At 40.6% G+C, this 19,637-nt stretch overlaps 4 protein-coding genes across 7 annotated transcripts; 2 read left to right on the plus strand and 2 right to left on the minus strand.

Moving 5' to 3' along the window:
- Positions 1-69: 69 nt before the first annotated feature.
- On the minus strand, positions 70-6,572 carry LOC115436344 (zinc finger protein 729). Of its 3 annotated transcripts, none has more exons than XM_030159192.1 (3): positions 6,139-6,572; positions 2,351-5,568; positions 70-126 (listed from the first exon to the last, which is right to left on the minus strand). In XM_030159192.1, the coding sequence occupies exons 1-3, from the start codon at positions 6,539-6,541 to the stop codon at positions 118-120; spliced, it is 3,630 nt and encodes a 1,209-aa protein (XP_030015052.1). In that variant the 5' UTR covers positions 6,542-6,572; the 3' UTR covers positions 70-117. The 3 variants fall into 3 exon arrangements, with proteins under 3 accessions (XP_030015052.1, XP_030015051.1, XP_030015050.1); XM_030159191.1 differs by lacking the exon at positions 70-126 and adding an exon at positions 599-2,188; XM_030159190.1 differs by lacking the exon at positions 70-126 and having other exon boundaries at positions 599-5,568.
- A 257-nt stretch (positions 6,573-6,829) lies between these two features.
- LOC115436345 (uncharacterized) lies at positions 6,830-11,969 on the minus strand. Its single transcript, XM_030159193.1, has 4 exons — positions 11,845-11,969; positions 10,843-11,552; positions 9,774-10,199; positions 6,830-8,643 (listed from the first exon to the last, which is right to left on the minus strand). Exons 2-4 carry the CDS (start codon positions 11,096-11,098, stop codon positions 7,781-7,783), a joined length of 1,545 nt encoding a protein of 514 aa, XP_030015053.1. The 5' UTR covers positions 11,099-11,552; positions 11,845-11,969; the 3' UTR covers positions 6,830-7,780.
- A 46-nt stretch (positions 11,970-12,015) lies between these two features.
- On the plus strand, positions 12,016-14,169 carry LOC115436346 (trypsin-3-like). Of its 2 annotated transcripts, none has more exons than XM_030159195.1 (5): positions 12,016-12,056; positions 13,168-13,324; positions 13,411-13,664; positions 13,751-13,887; positions 13,976-14,169. In XM_030159195.1, the coding sequence occupies exons 1-5, from the start codon at positions 12,047-12,049 to the stop codon at positions 14,123-14,125; spliced, it is 708 nt and encodes a 235-aa protein (XP_030015055.1). In that variant the 5' UTR covers positions 12,016-12,046; the 3' UTR covers positions 14,126-14,169. The 2 variants fall into 2 exon arrangements, with proteins under 2 accessions (XP_030015055.1, XP_030015054.1); XM_030159194.1 differs by lacking the exon at positions 12,016-12,056 and adding an exon at positions 12,716-13,080.
- A 2,129-nt stretch (positions 14,170-16,298) lies between these two features.
- LOC115435777 (trypsin-3) lies at positions 16,299-19,582 on the plus strand. Its single transcript, XM_030158393.1, has 5 exons — positions 16,299-16,338; positions 17,915-18,071; positions 18,852-19,105; positions 19,192-19,328; positions 19,417-19,582. The coding sequence occupies exons 1-5, from the start codon at positions 16,299-16,301 to the stop codon at positions 19,564-19,566; spliced, it is 738 nt and encodes a 245-aa protein (XP_030014253.1). The 3' UTR covers positions 19,567-19,582.
- The last annotated feature ends 55 nt before the right edge of the window (positions 19,583-19,637 follow it).

The following is a 19,637-nucleotide window of genomic DNA, read 5'->3' on the forward strand; positions in this document are numbered from 1 at the left end:
CACACACCTGCACTGTCCAGCTGAGAAACCCTTAGCGGAAGTGGATTCTTCTTCTACGTTTCTGTCAGGACGAGCCATGCGTTGACGACATTGAATCAGTTATCCACAGTAGATCCTTCAGTCAGTCTGAGCACATTTCAGGGAAGTCAGTAATGTAATGTTTAACAGGTTTAATGTGATCACATAACTACATCAACTAAAACTATTAAAAGAACAATACTTTGATGCTTTGTATATTTAGTACAAAGTTATTAACTAAAACCAGATTACATTGCTTAATGTAATGGAAAGAAGTAATATTTAGTAACATCATTAATAATTAAAATTGAAAGCCTTTTATATTTCATTTGAACTATAAAAACATCTCGACAGAATGTGTTCTTCCTCCAAAAAAACGTATTTCATTCACAGCATTCAATAGCCCAATGTAAAAGTAACCAAACTTCTCATTTTACTCGTCAGTTTAATCAGTTAAATGAAAATAAAACTATTACATTGTGGGAAAAAAAAAAATAGTAAGAAAATCGTGTTATTCTTCCAAGATGGTGTAGGTTAATGCTGAACCTGGATTACTGATCAAACATTGCACAACTCAGCATTATAATCAAAGGCAGGTTTTATTTAATCCAGTATGTATACATGAGGGGAAACTTCTATTTCCTTCCATTTTAAAACAATGGTGAGAGGTAGAAGGGCACGTTTTTAGTTTTTATTTAAAGACACTGACTTTGTTAAGATGTGTAGGGACAGTTGATTTGTACAAATGGACCGTGTGTTTTTGTTAACAGTATTGATGCAGATTTTCACTTATCTGGGCTACTAAAGCTACTTAAATGCCCATCACCAGAAAACAAGAGTTGGTTGGTTGTACTTGGCTTAAATATACTCAGTTACAAAATAAATATATAAATCACAAAAATACACTGACTTGTAAAAGTGGATCTGACTACTATAAATGTCAGTACATGCAGATCTGAAGTTGTAACTAACTAAAATTTGCTAATTCAAACTGCTCACACGGAGCAAAGCACCTATTTTACATTTACCTGCTTCAGGTTTGTCTTGTCATTGTGAACAGATTAATGACAAAACTTCAGATAAATCCATGTTTAATTTATTACAAAATTCACTATTTTACAACAGTGACACCAATAGGTGTGTAAGGATGCTACTTGTTCCCTGTACCCATTAACCCAAGAGTTAAATTTACAGAAAACTCTAATTGTGAAATGATTGTAAATGGTAACTGTGAAACACAATGTTTACAGATACCTTCACTTGGACCAAATTTATTTCTTAACTAAAATTCTACTAAGAGTATTTGGACCCAGTAACGGTCCAGTGAATACCTAATATGGTTATACAGCATGTCAACAGTCAACCAGTTTGTAGTATGTTCTGACACATGAAATATATGAGCTAAACACCCATCCCAAAAGCAAAAACGGACTTCTTTACAGTATCTTAGAAAGAGTTGCTTTGTGTATTGGGGGTGAGGTCACATTGTTGAGTCTACCTTTAGCACAAACTAGGCCTAGAATACCAAGACAGCAGACATGCAGACTGTAATTATAAAGGCACACAGTATACTGTACATGGAAAAGACAGTTTAAATGGTTCAGGACATATGAACAAACCTATAAAAGTACTAATATTATCTAAATCTACTCATCATTGGCAATAAATGAAGGTCAAATATAGTAAAACCTCAAGAATATGGACACCTCATAAGCTGTTTAAACCGCCTTAGTTAATATGGATGCATCTAAAAAAGATGGCACATGTACACAACCTTCACACATAACACTGAAGTTGAGCTTCATTCTCTTTCAAACAAAACTGACTCATGCTTTCTCAGGTATCACTTGAACCCATTAATTTCTAATAACCATCCACTCAGGGGGTCAAACTACACAAATGAGGGTCATATTAATGAGGTTCTACTGAATAAGAAAAATAAAAACATAACTAAGTGTTGTTGCTAGTGTCATATCTCTCCTTGTGCATGTTGCAAGTAATGCATTTGTAGATCCAGCTCCCGTGGAAGAGAGCACCCGCATATCATGCATTGAAGAAGCCGTTCAGGGGGGAAAGGCAAACGGGGACCAAGTTTGTGAGGTTCTGTCCGCGGGGTGAGCTGAGGTAGGGGCAGGGTCTGTGGCATGTGTGGCCTCTCACTCATGACTGCCTGTGGTGTGAAAAAAATATTTGGGTGTGGAGGTCTTGGAAGTGCACCAACTGCGACAGAGTGAAGAGGATGAGGACCAGGTAAAGCAAGAGGAGGGAGAGGAGCAAGTGGAGGTGAGAAAAAAGGAGAAGGCTGATTTATTATTATTTGAGTGCCTGTTACCATTGGTTGTTGCTGCAGCTCCTGTGCTCCATTCCCTGGTTTGAGTTGCCCAGTGAGCAGAGTCTGCGGACCCACAGGATTGTTTTGGAAGCCCCACACTGGTGCTCCTATCCCCTGGCCGAAGCGATGAGGCTCGTACTGTATGGAGATGGGAACCTTCTGCGTCACGGTCTGACTCTGAGCACCCGCCCAGCTAGATGACCCCTGCTTTTGCTGAAGTTGAAAATCTGAATTACTCACTAATTTCTCAGAGGAGTTATGAGTCTTTGGCGCTCCCGGTGGAGTCTGAAGGTCCCACAAGGTGCTTCCTACCCCATGAGAAGCAGAAGTTGAAACTGACATAGCACTGCTTTGGTCTTTTTGAGCCGAGGTGGATGCACCTGCTAAGCCTGAAGCCCACTGCTTCTGCGGCTCAGAGCTGTTCCATGGCTTCTCAGGCTGGCTAACAGTCGACGGTGTAACTTGAGGATTACTCATGTCCCACACTCTGCTCTCCTCTTTTTTAGGAGGTGTAGATGGCTCCTTTTGTGTTGACACTGAGGCACCCTGCCATCTTGGTATCTGAAGCTCTTGACCAGGCTTTTTTGAAGAGCTTTGAGAATTTTGAGGAAGTAGAGCAGGTCTGATGCTCCACAGGGCTGCCCCATCGATGTAGGTGGGAGAAAATTCATGTTGCAAAGAACTTGCAGAAGCTACCACTGTGGATGTGGGTGTACTGCTCCAGGTGACCAGCTTTGGTTGTCTGTGCTGCTCCATTTCACTCGCATCTAATGGACTGGATTTTTTTGGCACAGCTGTCAGGAGGGAGCTGACCACAGAGCCCACACTGTCTTTTACATGGGATGACTCTAAACTGTGTGTGGAAGAGGGGCCAGACTGAGATATTAAAGGGCTATCTGCCCAGTTTGAACCTCTCTGATGGTGCTGCAGGCCTGACACTGTTGGGTTGTCAAAGTGTGTAGGCTGTGAAGCTACATGTGGCTGCTGTGAGGATGGGACAGGCATTACCTCTCCTCCGTCCACCTTCCACTGGACAGGCAGAGCAGGCAGCTTAGCCATCCACGGCTCCTTCTGCTGTCTCCCCTGTAAATCTACATGAATGGGAAGCATGGAAGACTGAGGCTGAGCTGCCCTTCTGTGCATTTCAACATCTCTCAGTGCAGGATCTAAAAACGGAGGAGGTTGAGAGCTAACCATCTCTGAGCCTCCGAACAGTCTAGATGAGCCCCACACTGGCCTCCCCCCTCTCCTACCCCTGCCTCCCCTACCTCTCATCCTTGTAGCCATCTGAAAAGAATTAAACTGGCTAAGTCCCTGTCGTTTGCGAGCATGGATTTTCTGGTGCACTAACAGACTGCTAAACCAGGAAAATGATTTGTGACACTCCTCACAGCGATGAGGTCTCTCTCCTGTGTGTGTGTTCATGTGGTCGCGTAGCAGATAAGCTAATCCAAAGCTTTTATCACAAAGGTCACATTTATGAGGTTTGTCACCATTATGTGATAACATATGGTGCTGAAGTTGGGTCTCATCACTGTAGCCTTTGCGGCAGCTTGTGCAACGGAAAGGTTTTTCCTGATGCAGCTTTTGATGGGTTTTCATGTTTTGCAGGAAGGCAAAGTCCTTCCCACAGTCTGGACATTTGTATGGTTTCTTTCCTGTGTGGATGATGAGATGCTGCTGTAAATAGCTACTAAATCTAAAGCCCTTACCGCACACTTTGCACTGGTAAGGCTTGTCCGTGGGATGTATGCGCATGTGTAGTTCTAATACTGAGCGATGACGGAATGCTTTTCCACACTCTGAGCATTTGTAGGACTTCATATTTAAGCCATCACTTTTCCACTTTGTCTGACAATTATCATTGCTTAATGATGGTTTTTTAGGATCTGGTGTCACATTTTCTAGATATTGTGCTACAGCCTTGTGGACACTTAACAGATGTACATTTAAGCTTCGCTCATCGCGATAAATACTTGGGCAGTGGGGACAGTTGTGGCCTTTCTCCCACAACTGATTCGTCTCCTTTGTTCTCTCCAGCATCTCAAACTCAGCTTCATGAATTAGCATGTGGGCTCTGAGGTTAGCTGGCGTAGGGCAAGTTTGGGGACAAAGAGGGCAGGTAAATGTGCATTTAGTATCCTCGCTCTGGTCTGTGTTCTCTTTGCCAGGCCCTCTCACTGGCTCTTGTACAGACATAGTGGTCTGCTTACTGGGCTGCTCAGTGGAGGAAAGTGCGTTACTTTCACGGAGTCTATGTTGACGGCAGTGTGCCTTCATGTTCTGGGCAAAGGCAAATCTTTTCCCACATTCAGGACAGCGGAAGGGCTTCTGGCCAGTGTGCAGGTACTGATGCTGATGTAGGAGGCTGCTATACTTGAAGGTCTTACCGCAGATGTTGCACAGGTGTGAGCGTGTGTTGTCAGTGTGCTTGCGTCGGTGGTCTTCCATGACAGAGTAGTGTTTGAAAACCATGCCACACTCAGGGCATTCATAGGGTTTGAGGGCAGAGTGGCATCTCTGATGGTAGCGCAACGACATGCTGTTTAAGAACATCTGGTTGCACTCTTGGCATTTAAACATGCTTTCCTGGGAGTGGGACATCATGTGCTTAGTGATAGATACTTTAAACTGGAACTCTTGGCGGCACAGGGGGCAGTGGTAAGGCTTATCTACTGTATTGCTGCAGGTGTGGTCCCTCAGCTTATCCACTGAATAGAAGACCTTCTGACATTCAGCACATGCAAAATTACCCTCCGTTGTTCGAACCTCTTTCTTCAAAGCTAAAAGCTGTTGCTCCTTTTCTTTAATATGTTCATTCCTGTGTTTAATGAGGCTGCTGCGGTGCTGAAAGGTAAGGCCGCATTCTTTACAGGTAAGGGGTGTGAGCTCATCCTCGTGGGCGTGGAAGTGGCGGTGTAGGTTGAATGTCTCCCGCTGGTTGAAAACTTTCCCGCAGTCCTTACACACCATACGTGGTTTTTTTGGCTTTGTCGTCATATCAGCAGCATCTTCCTCTCGGTCTGCCTCTTCTTCCTCCTCCTCAACTCCATCTACTTCTTTTCCAGGCGCCGCAGCCTTCTCTTTCTCAGTGCTATTTTTCCCCTCGTCACATGAATTTTCCTTCTCATTAATCTCCTCCACTTCAGCAGTATTTTTAGCATCGACATGTGTATTGCACTGCTCCTCTTCACCACTCTCTGTAACAGCTTCGAGGTCTACAAGAGACAAGAGCATCATGGGAAAAAATTGGCAAGTAGGTAAACAATGGTAAACAACCTAATATAATGTAATGATAGTAAACAATCTAATGTTACTAAAACTGTTCAAGTGGAACATCTGCAAGAGACAAGAGCATTAGTGGGAAAACTGGCAAGTAGGAGTAAAGAGTAAACAATCTAATATAACCCAATGATAATAAACTCAGTAATATTACTGGCATTAATAGTAAACAGTGCTGAAGTCTGTGTGCAACGTGCTTTGGAGGATGCTACTTTGATTTAGGAGCTAATCGAACATATGCGCATGTGTGTGAACATGCATCACACACATGCACATGTAAATACTGTAGATGCTACAGTGTGTTGTCTCACTTCTTGCTAGGATAGTGTAATTACATGTGGATGTTTTGAGACCATTCTTTCCTGAAACTTTCATCAAATAAAGCCTGTTTTGTCGTGAATACTCCTGGAGTTGACAGTAGGTACAGAGCCGGTAGTAGAAATTTAGCTCAGGTTAGCCTTGAGGCTAAAACCAATAGTAAAATTACATTAACGGTGTTAGCATACCACTCTTATTATTTCCCTCCGTGTGTGTTGCTTTCTCTCCATCCTGCTCTTCCGTGTCGGACCAGTCGTTGGACCGCTGCTCTCCGCCTGAAGCCGTGGTGTTGCGGGCCATTTTTTCCGCCGATGTCAGGTCCTCCGGTGAATTACATGTCGTTTTGTCAGCTTCGGCAGCACCGGACTCGACACTAGCCTCAGAATGGCTGGCGAAAGCGGCGCCGTCGTTGCCATCCCCGGCTCCCTGCTCCTCGCCGGGTCCGTCCGAGGCTTTACCAGATGCGGTTTCATCCACCGGGTTTAAGCCGCTGCTCGCCTCCACCGCCGCATCTGTCCCCCCAGATGTTTCCACCTCCTCCGCCAGGGATTTCTGCCTTTTCGGAGACTCCGATGGGTCCGCGGCGGCCATGTTTCACCCATGCACCTCCTTGTCCAAAGCATTGCAAAAAGAGTCTGAACAAGGGAAGACATTTCCGTTGGAAACTTTCAAAATAAAACCAGATCACTGACAGCCGGCTTTAGTCCATCTTCTCACACGCTGTAAATTAAAGTCTTAAGTTGCACAAAACCCTTCAAGCAAATGTTGCTATTTCCTTTTACACACCAAACACACTCCACAACTTAATTGATATAAATAAACTTTTCAGCATAACCAGTACTTTACTTACACCATGTAACAAATGTACAAGAGGAGCTATTTTGTTGTCCATGTCTAACTTTTATTAAAGTTTAGTTACATGTCATCTGAACAGTTGCTATCTACAAAATATAGCTTGTGCAAAACTACGTAGATGATGGCCATATTCTGTTTCTTTGCAACTATCTACAAACACATCCACCATACTGCATGCAAGATTATAATAAATAGCCCTACATATTATGTATGCTTTTATTCCACCAGAAACATATGAATTAAAAGCCTGTAGCCTACTGTGATGCTTATGCCCAAAGGATTCTTGTTTTATCATATCACCAAAAACTGGCAATCCTGTAAAATGCAACATTTTGTCTTAAAACACTGAACATAACACAGTCTAACTTGATTCTCCAACCAAAGTTGGAAAATATGTACCATAAAACTGTTAAAAAAAGCACAAGCATACATTAGCGAGTAATTACAATAGCTGTATATCTATAATATATGCGAACAACTGCAGCTTACAAGTACTTTTTGACAATGTAGTGTAGTGTATCTGGAGCATTTGGACAATACTGAGCTAGTAAGAGCATCACATGCTTCACAGCTCTGCTGCAAAACATGTGTGGTGACATGCATATTAAACATCAGCACCTACAGTTTCTTATTGACCAAATAATCTGAGTCCCATGGGTGAAGTTATCGCCGCAGAGCAACTGTTTTTCTGGAAGTCTTCTATCACAAGAACATGTACGTCTAAGGAACCGAGTAAAAGTTAAGGCCACCCTTGTATCTCATGTGTTTAACTATCATATCCACTTCAGTCCTCTCTGAAGACAAACTTAACTGTAAAATGATTACATGATTTGGAGTAATAAATAATACTCCAAATAATGTGGTTTATTTCTACAGAATTGATGTCAATAGAAAAAGAGACTAATTACTTTTGTAATTCACATTTTGACACACCAAATATGCCTGATGTTTGAGTTTTTGTTCATGATTTTCTGTTCAGCGTCGTCTTCTGCGTCTGTGATCCAGGGCTCTTCCTCGTTTTGGCCTCTGCACACTCCCATTTGTGTCTGTGGGTGGATCAGAGGGAAAAGTGCCGTGTACGTCAGGTGATGACGGTGCAGGTGCCACCCTGACAGGTGACTGATTGTTTGAATGTTGTGAGAGCTGTGACTGCTGTACTTGTGTTTGGTGCTGTTGTGGCGGCGGTTGCTGTTGTTGTTGTTGCAGTTGTGTTTGCTGTGGAGCTTCAATCCTCTGTTGGGGTTCTGTGTGTTGGAGCTGTGTTGGAGCCTGCTGTGGCTGTAAGTGCTGTTGAGATGTTTGTGATTGGTGTGCTTGTTGTGCACGCTGTTGCTGTGGCTGTTGCTGTTGCTGGGCCTCCAGCACTCCTAACAACCTTTGCAACAGAACATTATTTTGTTGTAGACTGATGGCCAGTGCCTCTTGAGAGGCAACAAGTGTTCTCATGTCCTGTCTAAAACCTTCCCCAAATTCCCGCAAGCTCTTCTCTACACGATTCCCCAGCTGAATTGCTGCTTCCCCTAACCCTCTGAGCTCATCTTCAAGCCATGAGCTACGTGGTGGCATTTCCAGAGGGCCTTGGTGGGCTCCGAGTGATGGCTGTGGGCTACTAGGCTGTGGGCTGCCATTGAGGAAAGGAGCGCTGTAAAGGGGTGAAGGAGGCAGCCATCGTTCTGATGGAGGGGGCGGTCCTATACCCAGACCAAGTCCTAAACCCAATTTGTCCTCCATGCTGTTTTCTACTGGGTCACATTCAGGCTCTCCCACATCTCTGTCGCGCTCAGGATTGTCCTCCTCTTTCTCCAAACCGTCTCTTTCTGGTCCCTCCACTCCAACACCTGCAAAACACAGAACAGTACAGTAAATGTTTTTAACATTAATTACATTTAATCCAGTGTAAAGAGAAAATGATCAGAACAATTCCTTTTGCATTTTATTGATTCCTATACACCTATACAGTTTGATGTAATACAAAGACTACTTTTCAGTCAGTGTAGACCCCCTGGATGTTGCTCCTGCTGTCATGAGGCTGAAGCCACAGAAACATTCTTTTATATCTTAGTTAATGAGATATAACCAGAACCAAGAGCTACGTTATTTAGAGCCTTTCCAGGAGTAGCTACCTTGTGCAGAGTGTGATGCCTTAACCTTTCTGTCATTATGGGTATAAACATTAGGGCCTTTACACACCAAGCCTGTATTTCACATCAAAAAATGTTGCATGTTTACACACAAACACACATACACACACATCAGTTTTCAGAACTGGTTATATTTTCAGCACTTTTTCACAGAGTTGTTTCACCAGTCAGAGTGTGATATAACAGCCACATCGTCTTCGTTAAATAAATGAAATATTGTGAACGATGAAAAAAATTGAGGAGACTGATACAGAAAATGGAGACAGTTCTCTGACAGAGAGGGAGAATGAAAGTGAAGAGACAAAAAGGACACTCAGCCCTTGTAGAAGCTCCAAGGCCAAATACTGAGCTCACTCTGGACAGGGATCAGTAGTCTCACATAGTCCAACACACTTGTGTTGCATTATGTCCAGGTCCAGTGGAAAGCAGCAGGGAACAAAATGAATAATGAATCCGCAACATTTTTTATTCCAAATTGTGAATAAATTATTATTTTTATTATTTAATTATTTTTATTGGATCCCTAAAGAAATGCAGACAAAAATTATGGACTTGGTGCACAAAGGGCTTCAATACTGATTCCTTGGAAATTTGCCAAATCATCACTAAATGTAAATAGTTACAAAGTGACAAAGCATATTTCAACTTTGAAAAACATTACTACACCATAAGGATTAAGTAAAGAAATTTTCTTTCTTCCTATTGTGTTTTGGGATTGATACATTTTGATAGTTTGTGATCTTAACTGTTGTGTCATGGTGTGAAAAAAAACTTGATAAAAGTGGAAAAATTCAATAAAATTTAACTAAATTAAAGAATAATTTTACCTGTGTCAGAGTCAGGAAAGCATGAGAAACTGGGCTTGGGTCGGGTGTTTTGCTTTTGTCTGGCTTGTTGAAGTCTGGGGCTTGTCTGAGATGGTCGTCCAAGAAGTGAGGCCCCTCTGCTGGATGGGAGATAACAGCTGCGGTGTCGAGCATCTGCCAGCCTACCTCCATTTCGTCTCTTCAAGTCATCCCAACGCTTCTTCACCTCTCGAAGGGTACGTGGGACTCTGGACACAGCATTGACCCTTTCGAGGATTCCTGCCCAGATGCGTTCCCTCTCACGCCGTCGGAGTCTTCCTGCAGGTCCAAACAGCTCCCCTTCGCAACGAGTGACTTCTGACACCAAGACCTCCAGCTCTGCACCACTGAAACGACTCTTTCGTTTCCCAGCACCACCAGCGGCCAGTGCAGCTGACATGGCTCGGTCTGTAGAGAAAAGAGGAGAACAGTCCAAAATGGGAAGGAAAAATGTCAAGGCAAGTTTAATATACACTTTGAAGACTAAAATATGATTTAACAGTGGCAATCTGACATTTATGGTACGTGTATGAGTGGTTGATTAGTCAAAACACGGCACATCATCACTCATTAGCTTTTTTTAAAAGCCAATTAATTTTTATTTGGTATCAGGGTCAGTTGTTTGGTTTGGGTGGAGGGTACGTGCTAACAATGACATCATTATTAACCGACCAATCAACTTAAATTAGCTGATTTACAAGATTTCAAAAGTAACTACAATGTTCATCTGTACTATATGCAGTGTGGTAACACACAGATATGGCAAACTGCAAGAAAAATGTTGTCAAATTTTATGTGGTATTTAAGTCATCCCTCATTTACATACTGTCATTTCAGCACTTAGATATTGTATTACTGCAAATTGAGATATTGTTTAAATACAGTCTGTCAGAATTATATAAACTGCTCTATCAGTAATATCTAAAGCTTACTCAGAACATATCAGTTTCGGGATCTATTAAACACCCACTGTCTAGCCCTACTTTATCAAAGGAGTGTTTAGCATTTGTCAAAATAATTTAAGCACCACAAGTACCATATTCAGGCTTACTTTGTTCAATTGACAAGAGATCGTCTGAGGACATGCCAGGCGCCATAATGTTTGGGTGGACCACTACCACGTTGAAGGGGAGTCCCCCAGGTAGCCCGCTGCTCTGGTCACAGCTGCCCTCCGAGTCCTCATCCTCCCTGGGGAAGCCGTTTTCTGAGACTCCCCCTCCAAAGGGTCCCTCCGGAGACTCCACTTTGATGTGCATGGGAGGTGAATGCTCGTACAGCAGCCCCCCCTCCTCGTAGTACTCAGTCATGGGTCAGATCTGATTCACAGCAGAACTGACTGGAGGGCCAATTCTGAGACTGACAGCTGCTGCCCCATTAACACAACTTCAAGGTTTAACTGAAACTACTGTTGAAAATGTAACACATGTTTAACATAGTGCATTATTTAAATATGGCTCTGCCAGAGTATTGAAGCCCCTCGGACTACGTGAAGTAATCAAAAATAACTTAAGAGATCATAAACAGTGTTTGACACTGTAGACATTACTGGTGTCTGATTAGTCTGAGCAGCCCAGAAAAACATACTCCTAGCCGCAGCCAGTTAAATCAATTTCTATCATTTTCATTTACAATGATATGTTACTAAGACATATATACAGTGTGTTAAAAAAAAAAGCTGCTGGAGCAGGTGGAGGGCTACATCTAAACCTCCTGCTGTTTTCTGGCGAGATGCATCATCCAGGCAGAGGATCGCATCTAGAGCTGAAATACAACAAAAAACAACACAGTTTGAAACTATGTCGCATATTTAAACTGTTACGTCTATATTTGGCGGTAACGATGACTTCTGGAGACTGTCGCATCAATGCGCATTTTTGTCTGCTCCACATCCGCAATGGTTGCGCATTCCGCATACATTGAGTGCTGATCTTGAAATAAAGCTAGCTGTTAGCTTACTGGATAGCACAGCATGAGGTAAGGCACCAGCTTTTCTGTACTGTCATTCATTACTTTGTAGACACGATTAGAAAGGCGGCGTTATTGCTTTTCTTACCTCATGACAGCTCCACATGGGAACCATAATAAAACCAAAACACATTTGGTGCAGCTGTTAGCTCAGCAGCCGATACACAAACCACAGACCGTCGCTTTCTGTTGACGTCACACAGAGTCTGCCTTCTTCTTGTGTATTTTTGGCAGACTGTCTGCTTCAGGGTAGGTTAAGGAGACACCAACATTTGGGCATCCTCAGTCAAATGCATGCAAGTAAACACATAAATATTTCACTGAAATGAAGATAGATAGACGGACAGACAAATAGATAAGACGGACAAACAAACAGACAGACAGACCGATCGATCGATGGATAGACTTTATTTCGAACATAAGTAGGCAAAAGAAAGTACTAATTTAAACAGGACACTCCAATATATCGAAGGAAATAAGTCAACCAAAAAAGAAAAACAAATGTCACACAATGTATAACGATTTAATTGTGGCTCCTTAACCATACTTGGTCTGAAAAGGAGTAAAAAGAAGCCGAGCTTATATTGTCCTAATCCAATTTTACATGAGTTAATGTATACAGTCCATAACAAACAATAGGTCAGTCATTACATCACAAAAAAGGGAACAAATGATTACATACATCTATAACTATTACTGTTGTACTTCCATTCATTGTTACTATATTTCTGGAAAGTAATTTTAAAATAATTTTATACATCTTCTTAAATTTTGTTTTCACACTGTTTGATATGTAGCCTAGTTTCATTCTATTCTACATCATGAAATGCACATCTTTTTAAGATCTGTTCTAGCAAAATATTCATATTTAGTTTGTCTGTAGTCATAACCACCCTCTCTATCTGTAAATAATTTCTGTATGTTACTTGGAAGTAATTTATTTCTTGCTTTGTGTAATATTTGTGCTGTTTTAATGTCCACCTCCTTTATTTCTTCCTCCTCTTAGTCAATATTTGGTATAAAATATGGTACACTTATGTCAGTACTGAAGACAATCTGTAGCCTGTATCTGTTGATGTAAGCTTAAAAGTTATGCAAAATCCATGTGTTTTCCTCTCAGACCATACTGCAATTTCCCAGGTGGGATAATGTTTAATCTTCATGCACAGTCGCCTGCATGGAAACATCCTTGAGTTTCAGATAAAGAACATGAGGTTACGTGGTTCATCAGTATATATAAGGCCACTGCAGTGCCTCTTGTTGTGTGCAAGTTCAGTTGCAGTCATGAAGTACTTCATTCTTCTGGCCCTCTTTGCTGCAGCTTGTAAGTTGTTTAGTGTGCGTAAGTGTAATTATAACATGGCACAGAAGTCTTAAATTTAAACCCTCATATTTTTTTCTTGTTTTACAGATGCTGCTCCCATTGAGGATGACAAGATCGTCGGAGGCTACGAGTGCAGAAAGAACTCTGTGGCCTACCAGGTGTCTCTGAACTCTGGCTACCACTTCTGTGGAGGCTCCCTGATCTCCAGCACCTGGGTGGTGTCTGCTGCTCACTGCTACAAGTCGTAAGTGCACAAATCAATCACTTTACACTGTTCAGAGTGATAACTGGCTTCCATGTGAACCAGGTTTTATTTGGGTCTCTTTCCAGTCGCATTCAGGTGCGTCTTGGAGAGCACAACATCGCTGTCAATGAGGGCACCGAGCAGTTCATCAACTCTGCCAAAGTTATCAAGCATCCCAGGTACAGCAGCCGCAACCTGGACAATGACATCATGCTGATCAAGCTGAGCAAACCCGCCTCCCTGAACAGCTACGTCCGCACCGTGTCCCTGCCCTCCAGCTGCGCCTCCGCTGGTACCAGGTGTCTGATCTCCGGATGGGGCAACACCAGCAGCTCTGGAAGTCAGTGAACGCAACACTCACACCTGAGAGAAACCCAGATCAGGTTTGAGGATGAAACTGAGGTGGTTTTGTTTCTGCATTTCTAGGCTACTACCCTGACCGCCTGAGGTGCCTGGACGCCCCCATCCTGAGCGACAGCAGCTGCAGGAACTCCTACCCTGGACAGATCACCTCCAACATGTTCTGTGCTGGATTCCTGGAGGGAGGCAAGGACTCCTGCCAGGTCAGAGCACACGTCCCATCACTGTATTAACGTTTACAGAACACACTTCGGGACAGGTCTGCTCACATGGTGTGTCTTGTGTCCTCAGGGTGACTCTGGTGGCCCCGTGGTGTGCAACGGTCAGCTGCAGGGTGTGGTGTCCTGGGGTTATGGCTGCGCCCAGAGGAACAAGCCTGGAGTCTACGCCAAGGTCTGCAACTACAACTCCTGGATCCGCTCCACCATGGCCAACAACTAAATTCAATGTTGTTCTACTGAACTTCTAAAAAGAAAAATAAATTGATAACATCTACCTCATTGTCTGTATTTTCTTGGTTTGTCCTGTTGAGAAGAGAAGAAAAATAATTATTTTTCTAAAGAAATGAATACAGGGTGCACAATATACAAATAAATTTGAATCTGGAAGTTATTATTCAAAAACTTTTTAAAACTCACTGAAATTTCTCAGTTTGATTTTAAGCATAAGTTCCTGATTAAACTAAAAGGAAAAATATATCTTCAAATAAAAAAGAAATCCTCTTGCCAAACATATAGTGAATGAGTGAATGAGACAAGAATATTAATTTTTTCTTCTTCAAAATGCATTAAGGATAATGTATCATTAACATAAGTATGGTGGTATACAATTCAAATGATTCCAATATTAATATATTTTACATATCTAAATTTTGAAGGAAGCCAATCATATTAATTTTCAGTTTTTAAAACATTTTTTTATTCGTTTTGATCCCCATTAATTGCTGCACTCACAGCAGCTACTCTTCCTGGGGTCATTAACAACATATGAACAAAGCACCACAATTCCCCACATCTCACTCAACAAACAGGATGTACATACACACACGAAAACCAAAATTCAACAGCAAGCACACAATGCAAAACAATTACAACAGCAAAAATAATACCAAAAAAAAAAAAAAAAAATTAAACAAAACACACAAACAAAAACATTACGTTATTACAATATTTGTATTGTTGAAATTATGATAACAAATATCGAGTGCTCTTGGATATTTTTTACTTTTGTAGGAGTTAATGCCAATAAATGAAATTATCTTCACAGCATAAGCACTGAAATAATCACAAAACCTAGAGACATTCATCAGAAACATTAATATAGTGTCATGTATACTATAATGAATTGTGCTGGTTCATACATGGAGTAATTTCATGCACATTTAATGTACAAATTAATTGTATTAGAATAATATGAATAATTCACATGTTCACAAAACTTTTTTCTTATCTTTTTAATCATTGTAACCCAGTCACACTCTCTTCCTATCATTTTCTTGCACTTATTTTTTCTTTTATTGAATGTAGGAAAAAATGTGACTGTAAAAATAGAACAATACAAACTATATCTAAGTAAACGTGTTTGACATTATGGATTGGGCAGAATTGTTTCCGATATTCGATTTTTGCTGTTCTCAATGATCCATGACTGATGTATCTAAAGTTAATTGTATTTCATAATTTGCTTTCATGTAAAACTTAGTTTCATGCTAGACCTAGAGGAAAAAGGGGTCTGAAGTGACAGGTTTAAATCATAGATGGCTGTCATAACTGTTCTTTACAACTGTAAGAATTCAGAAATACAGAAAACCAGCAACAACACGATTTTGTGCATTTTGATGTCTAATCTTGTGCATCTTCTTCTACTTCAGAACAGTCATTTTCAACCTTCTCTCACCTCAACTTGATGTCACTGTAGGTCTTCCTGTTGTACTTGAATGTAGGCGTAATATGAAACAGCACTTTAAGTGTGGGATATAAAAATCTGATTATCTCTACAGCATAAAGACTGACTGATGAACAGTTAAAATGAAGATACTGAGGGATTTTTCTAATTTTAACATTTTCAATCAAAAAATTCAAACATTCTTATACAGACACATATTACATAATAATGTCACATTAAAACAAGGACGAAATGTAGAAAATAATGCTGAGAAGTCACTTTATTTCATGACAGGAACTGTCAATGAAAACATAAACACCAAATACCAAATGTTGTACACTGTTATGGCCATTATTGTGTTTTCCACCAAATTATGTCCCCTCTTGCACATGACTATTAGTACTGTGTAGCAGTGATGTATTTAATTAAGTATAAAAAGTACAAAACTAGCTTTGATGATGGTGTAAATTGGGGGAAACAATTCCTTTACACTCATACAAACATGTTAAGACACACTGGTGTGAAGACGACGTAAACTAAAGTACATATTATCAGTATGTGTGTTCCAGATGTATTTTCACACAGTTTTTTTTTTTTTTTTTTTTTTTATGAAGAAAAGTTGAAAATGGAAACAAACGTCCTTGGGTAATCAGATAACAGAGGGACAGACTGGGTTTAAAAGGACCAGTGCAGCTGCTGAGCTGACACTGAGGCTCAGACAGAAACCACCATGAAGGCTCTTATTCTTCTGGCTCTGTTCGCAGCAGCATGTGAGTATAAAGACTATGAAGGCTTTATCACTGAAACCACCGATGTCACTCATTTTAGTTCAGGGGACACATATGGCCCAATTTGATCTCAAGCAGGCCGGATCAGTAAAATAATTATATTAACCTACAAATAATGACAACTCCAAACGTTTTCTCTATGTTTTAGTGCAAAACAGTAAAATTACAAATAAAATTACATTATGAACATTGCTTATAATAAATTGCTTAACATTCTGTATAGTTCATTGGTCTTACCTTATTTAAGTTACTGTTTGGAGGTATGGGGAAATACATATGCAGGTTCATAACAAAGACTTTTTGTACTGCAAAAAAGAGCAATAAGAATTGTTTACAGTGTTGGTTTTCATGAACACACACGAATCCATTATTTTTACAATCTAAAACTTTAAAACTCATTGACCTTGTGGAGTTCAAAACTATTCAAATAATGTATAAAGCAAATAATAACTTACTGCCAGGCAATATTTAAGAAATGTTTTGTGAAAGAAAGGGAGGTTATGATTTAAGGGGAAAGTAAAATAAAAAGATTCATAAAGTTTTAACTACATTAAAAAGTTTCTGTATCACCATCTGTGGAGTAAAATTGTGGAACAAATTGTGTGGAGACAAAACAAATTTCAAACATAATTCAGTTTAAAAAAAGATATAAAGAATTGATTCTTGTGAGGTACAGTATTTAATAAAGACAGTGAGAGCTTTTTGTTTATGGATAATGTTGTATTGATAAATCTGCTGTAATTATTGAAGAAAATTGTTGAATTGTTGAGTCTATTTGTATGACTGCACTGCCATGATCATATTGTTGTGAATAATTCATTTACTGCATTATGTATTTTTTGTGGTCGAATGCTAAAAATAGGAAAAATGTATTGTTTGATTCTTGTATTAAGTTAGTGATAAATGTGTAAAAGCACTTGGGGGGTAGGATTAAATAAGTTTATACTTCTTCCTACTCCTTTTCAACCATGCAAAATTCAGACTTGCATGTACTTGAAGATAGATTCTGTTCATTTAAATGTTATTTTGTTTTTGTCTTATTTTGCTTTGTTTTATTTTGTTTCTTTGCATGTTTTAAATTAATAAATAAATAAATTTAGAAAATATTTTTTTTTAAAAAAAGTGAATAACCTAAATCTAATATGTCTTACAAAAAATATTATGGCTCATTTGATCATTTAGACATGTTCATTAGAACTCACAGATCACAGTGGATCTACAAATGCACAAAATATTTAGTAACAGGCATAACATTGTTAAAATTGTATTAAATTTTTCTGATTAAATTTCAGGTTTTTCATATCTGTGCACTTTAGTTTGTAAATGTAAACACTGTCATAATGTAATTTTACTTTTTCACACACAAAAAAGAGAGAAAAATTTGGAGTTGTCATTATTTACAGGTCATTATTTTACTGGTCTGGTCCACTTCAGATCAGTTGGGGCTGTATGCATACAGGATTGTGTTACTATTGGAACCTTAACTTCCCAGAGGGATCAGTAAAGATCTATCTAATCTAATCTGATCTAATCTAATCTGATCTGATTTTTCCACTAGATGCTGCTCCCATTGAGGATGACAAGATCGTCGGAGGCTACGAGTGCAGAAAGAACTCTGTGGCCTACCAGGTGTCTCTGAACTCTGGCTACCACTTCTGTGGAGGCTCCCTGATCTCCAGCACCTGGGTGGTGTCTGCTGCTCACTGCTACAAGTCGTAAGTGCACAAATCAATCACTTTACACTGCTCAGAGCAAGGTTATTATCGTTAACGAAAACGAACAAAATGACGAAAACTAAAATTGAAAAACCATTTTCGTTAACTAAAATAAATAAAAATTAGAATTAAAAGAAAAAAACGATAACTAACTGAAACTGTATTGTGTGTTTACAAAACTAACTAAAAAGTATAAAAATTATGGATAAAATTCCCTTTGTTTTTGTCAGTGTTGGTATGGGATAGAACGTGAAAATTTCGTCTAAGATCAGCGGTGTAAGAGAGGTATAGAAGTTGGGAGGTCAACAGTGAAATTATGGAAAGTTTCATTTTCATTTTCACATAAGTGATGTTGTGTATGGATCACACCCCCACCTACATTACCCCCTCCAACCTGCTACAGGGAATTTAAAAATGGTGCTGTCCATATGTTTGTGTCTGTGCTCAGTCAGAGCAGCCCTAACCCCACCCCCAAATAAAGTGTCCAGGGTAACCTCACTAATTTCTTTGAATAGGATGGCGAAGAAGATAAAAAATATGAAAAACTGAAACTAATACGAAAATTTAACTAAACAAAAACTAAGCATTCAGAAAAAACAACAACTAATAAAAACTAGCAAACCTGCTCTAAAAACTAATTAAAACTAACTGAATTAGAGAAAAAAAAGTCAAAACTAAATAAAACTAAACTATAATGAAATATCCAAAACTATTATGACCTTGGCTCAGAGTGATAGTTGGCTTCCATGTGAACCAGGTTTTATTTGGGTCTCTTTCCAGTCGCATTCAGGTGCGTCTTGGAGAGCACAACATCGCTGTCAATGAGGGCACCGAGCAGTTCATCAACTCTGCCAAAGTCATCAAGCATCCCAGGTACAGCAGCCGCAACCTGGACAACGACATCATGCTGATCAAGCTGAGCAAACCCGCCTCCCTGAACAGCTACGTCCGCACCGTGTCCCTGCCCTCCAGCTGCGCCTCCGCTGGTACCAGGTGTCTGATCTCCGGATGGGGCAACACCAGCAGCTCTGGAAGTCAGTGAACGCAACACTCACACCTGAGAGAAACCCAGATCAGGTTTGAGGATGAAACTGAGGTGGTTTTGTTTCTGCATTTCTAGGCTACTACCCTGACCGCCTGAGGTGCCTGGACGCCCCCATCCTGAGCGACAGCAGCTGCAGGAACTCCTACCCTGGACAGATCACCTCCAACATGTTCTGTGCTGGATTCCTGGAGGGAGGCAAGGACTCCTGCCAGGTCAGAGCACACGTCCCATCACTGTATTAACGTTTACAGAACACACTTCGAGACAGGTCTGCTCACATGGTGTGTCTTGTGTCCTCAGGGTGACTCTGGTGGCCCCGTGGTGTGCAACGGTCAGCTGCAGGGTGTGGTGTCCTGGGGTTATGGCTGCGCCCAGAGGAACAAGCCTGGAGTCTACGCCAAGGTCTGCAACTACAACTCCTGGATCCGCTCCACCATGGCCAACAACTAAAGCAATTATTCTCCAAATGAACAGCATGAGATACACAAACATTTACCAACAATAATGCCTCAAATCACATT

Source organism: Sphaeramia orbicularis, chromosome 16 (genome assembly GCF_902148855.1).
Source record: "Sphaeramia orbicularis chromosome 16, fSphaOr1.1, whole genome shotgun sequence".
NCBI classification, from domain to species: Eukaryota; Metazoa; Chordata; class Actinopteri; order Kurtiformes; family Apogonidae; genus Sphaeramia; species Sphaeramia orbicularis.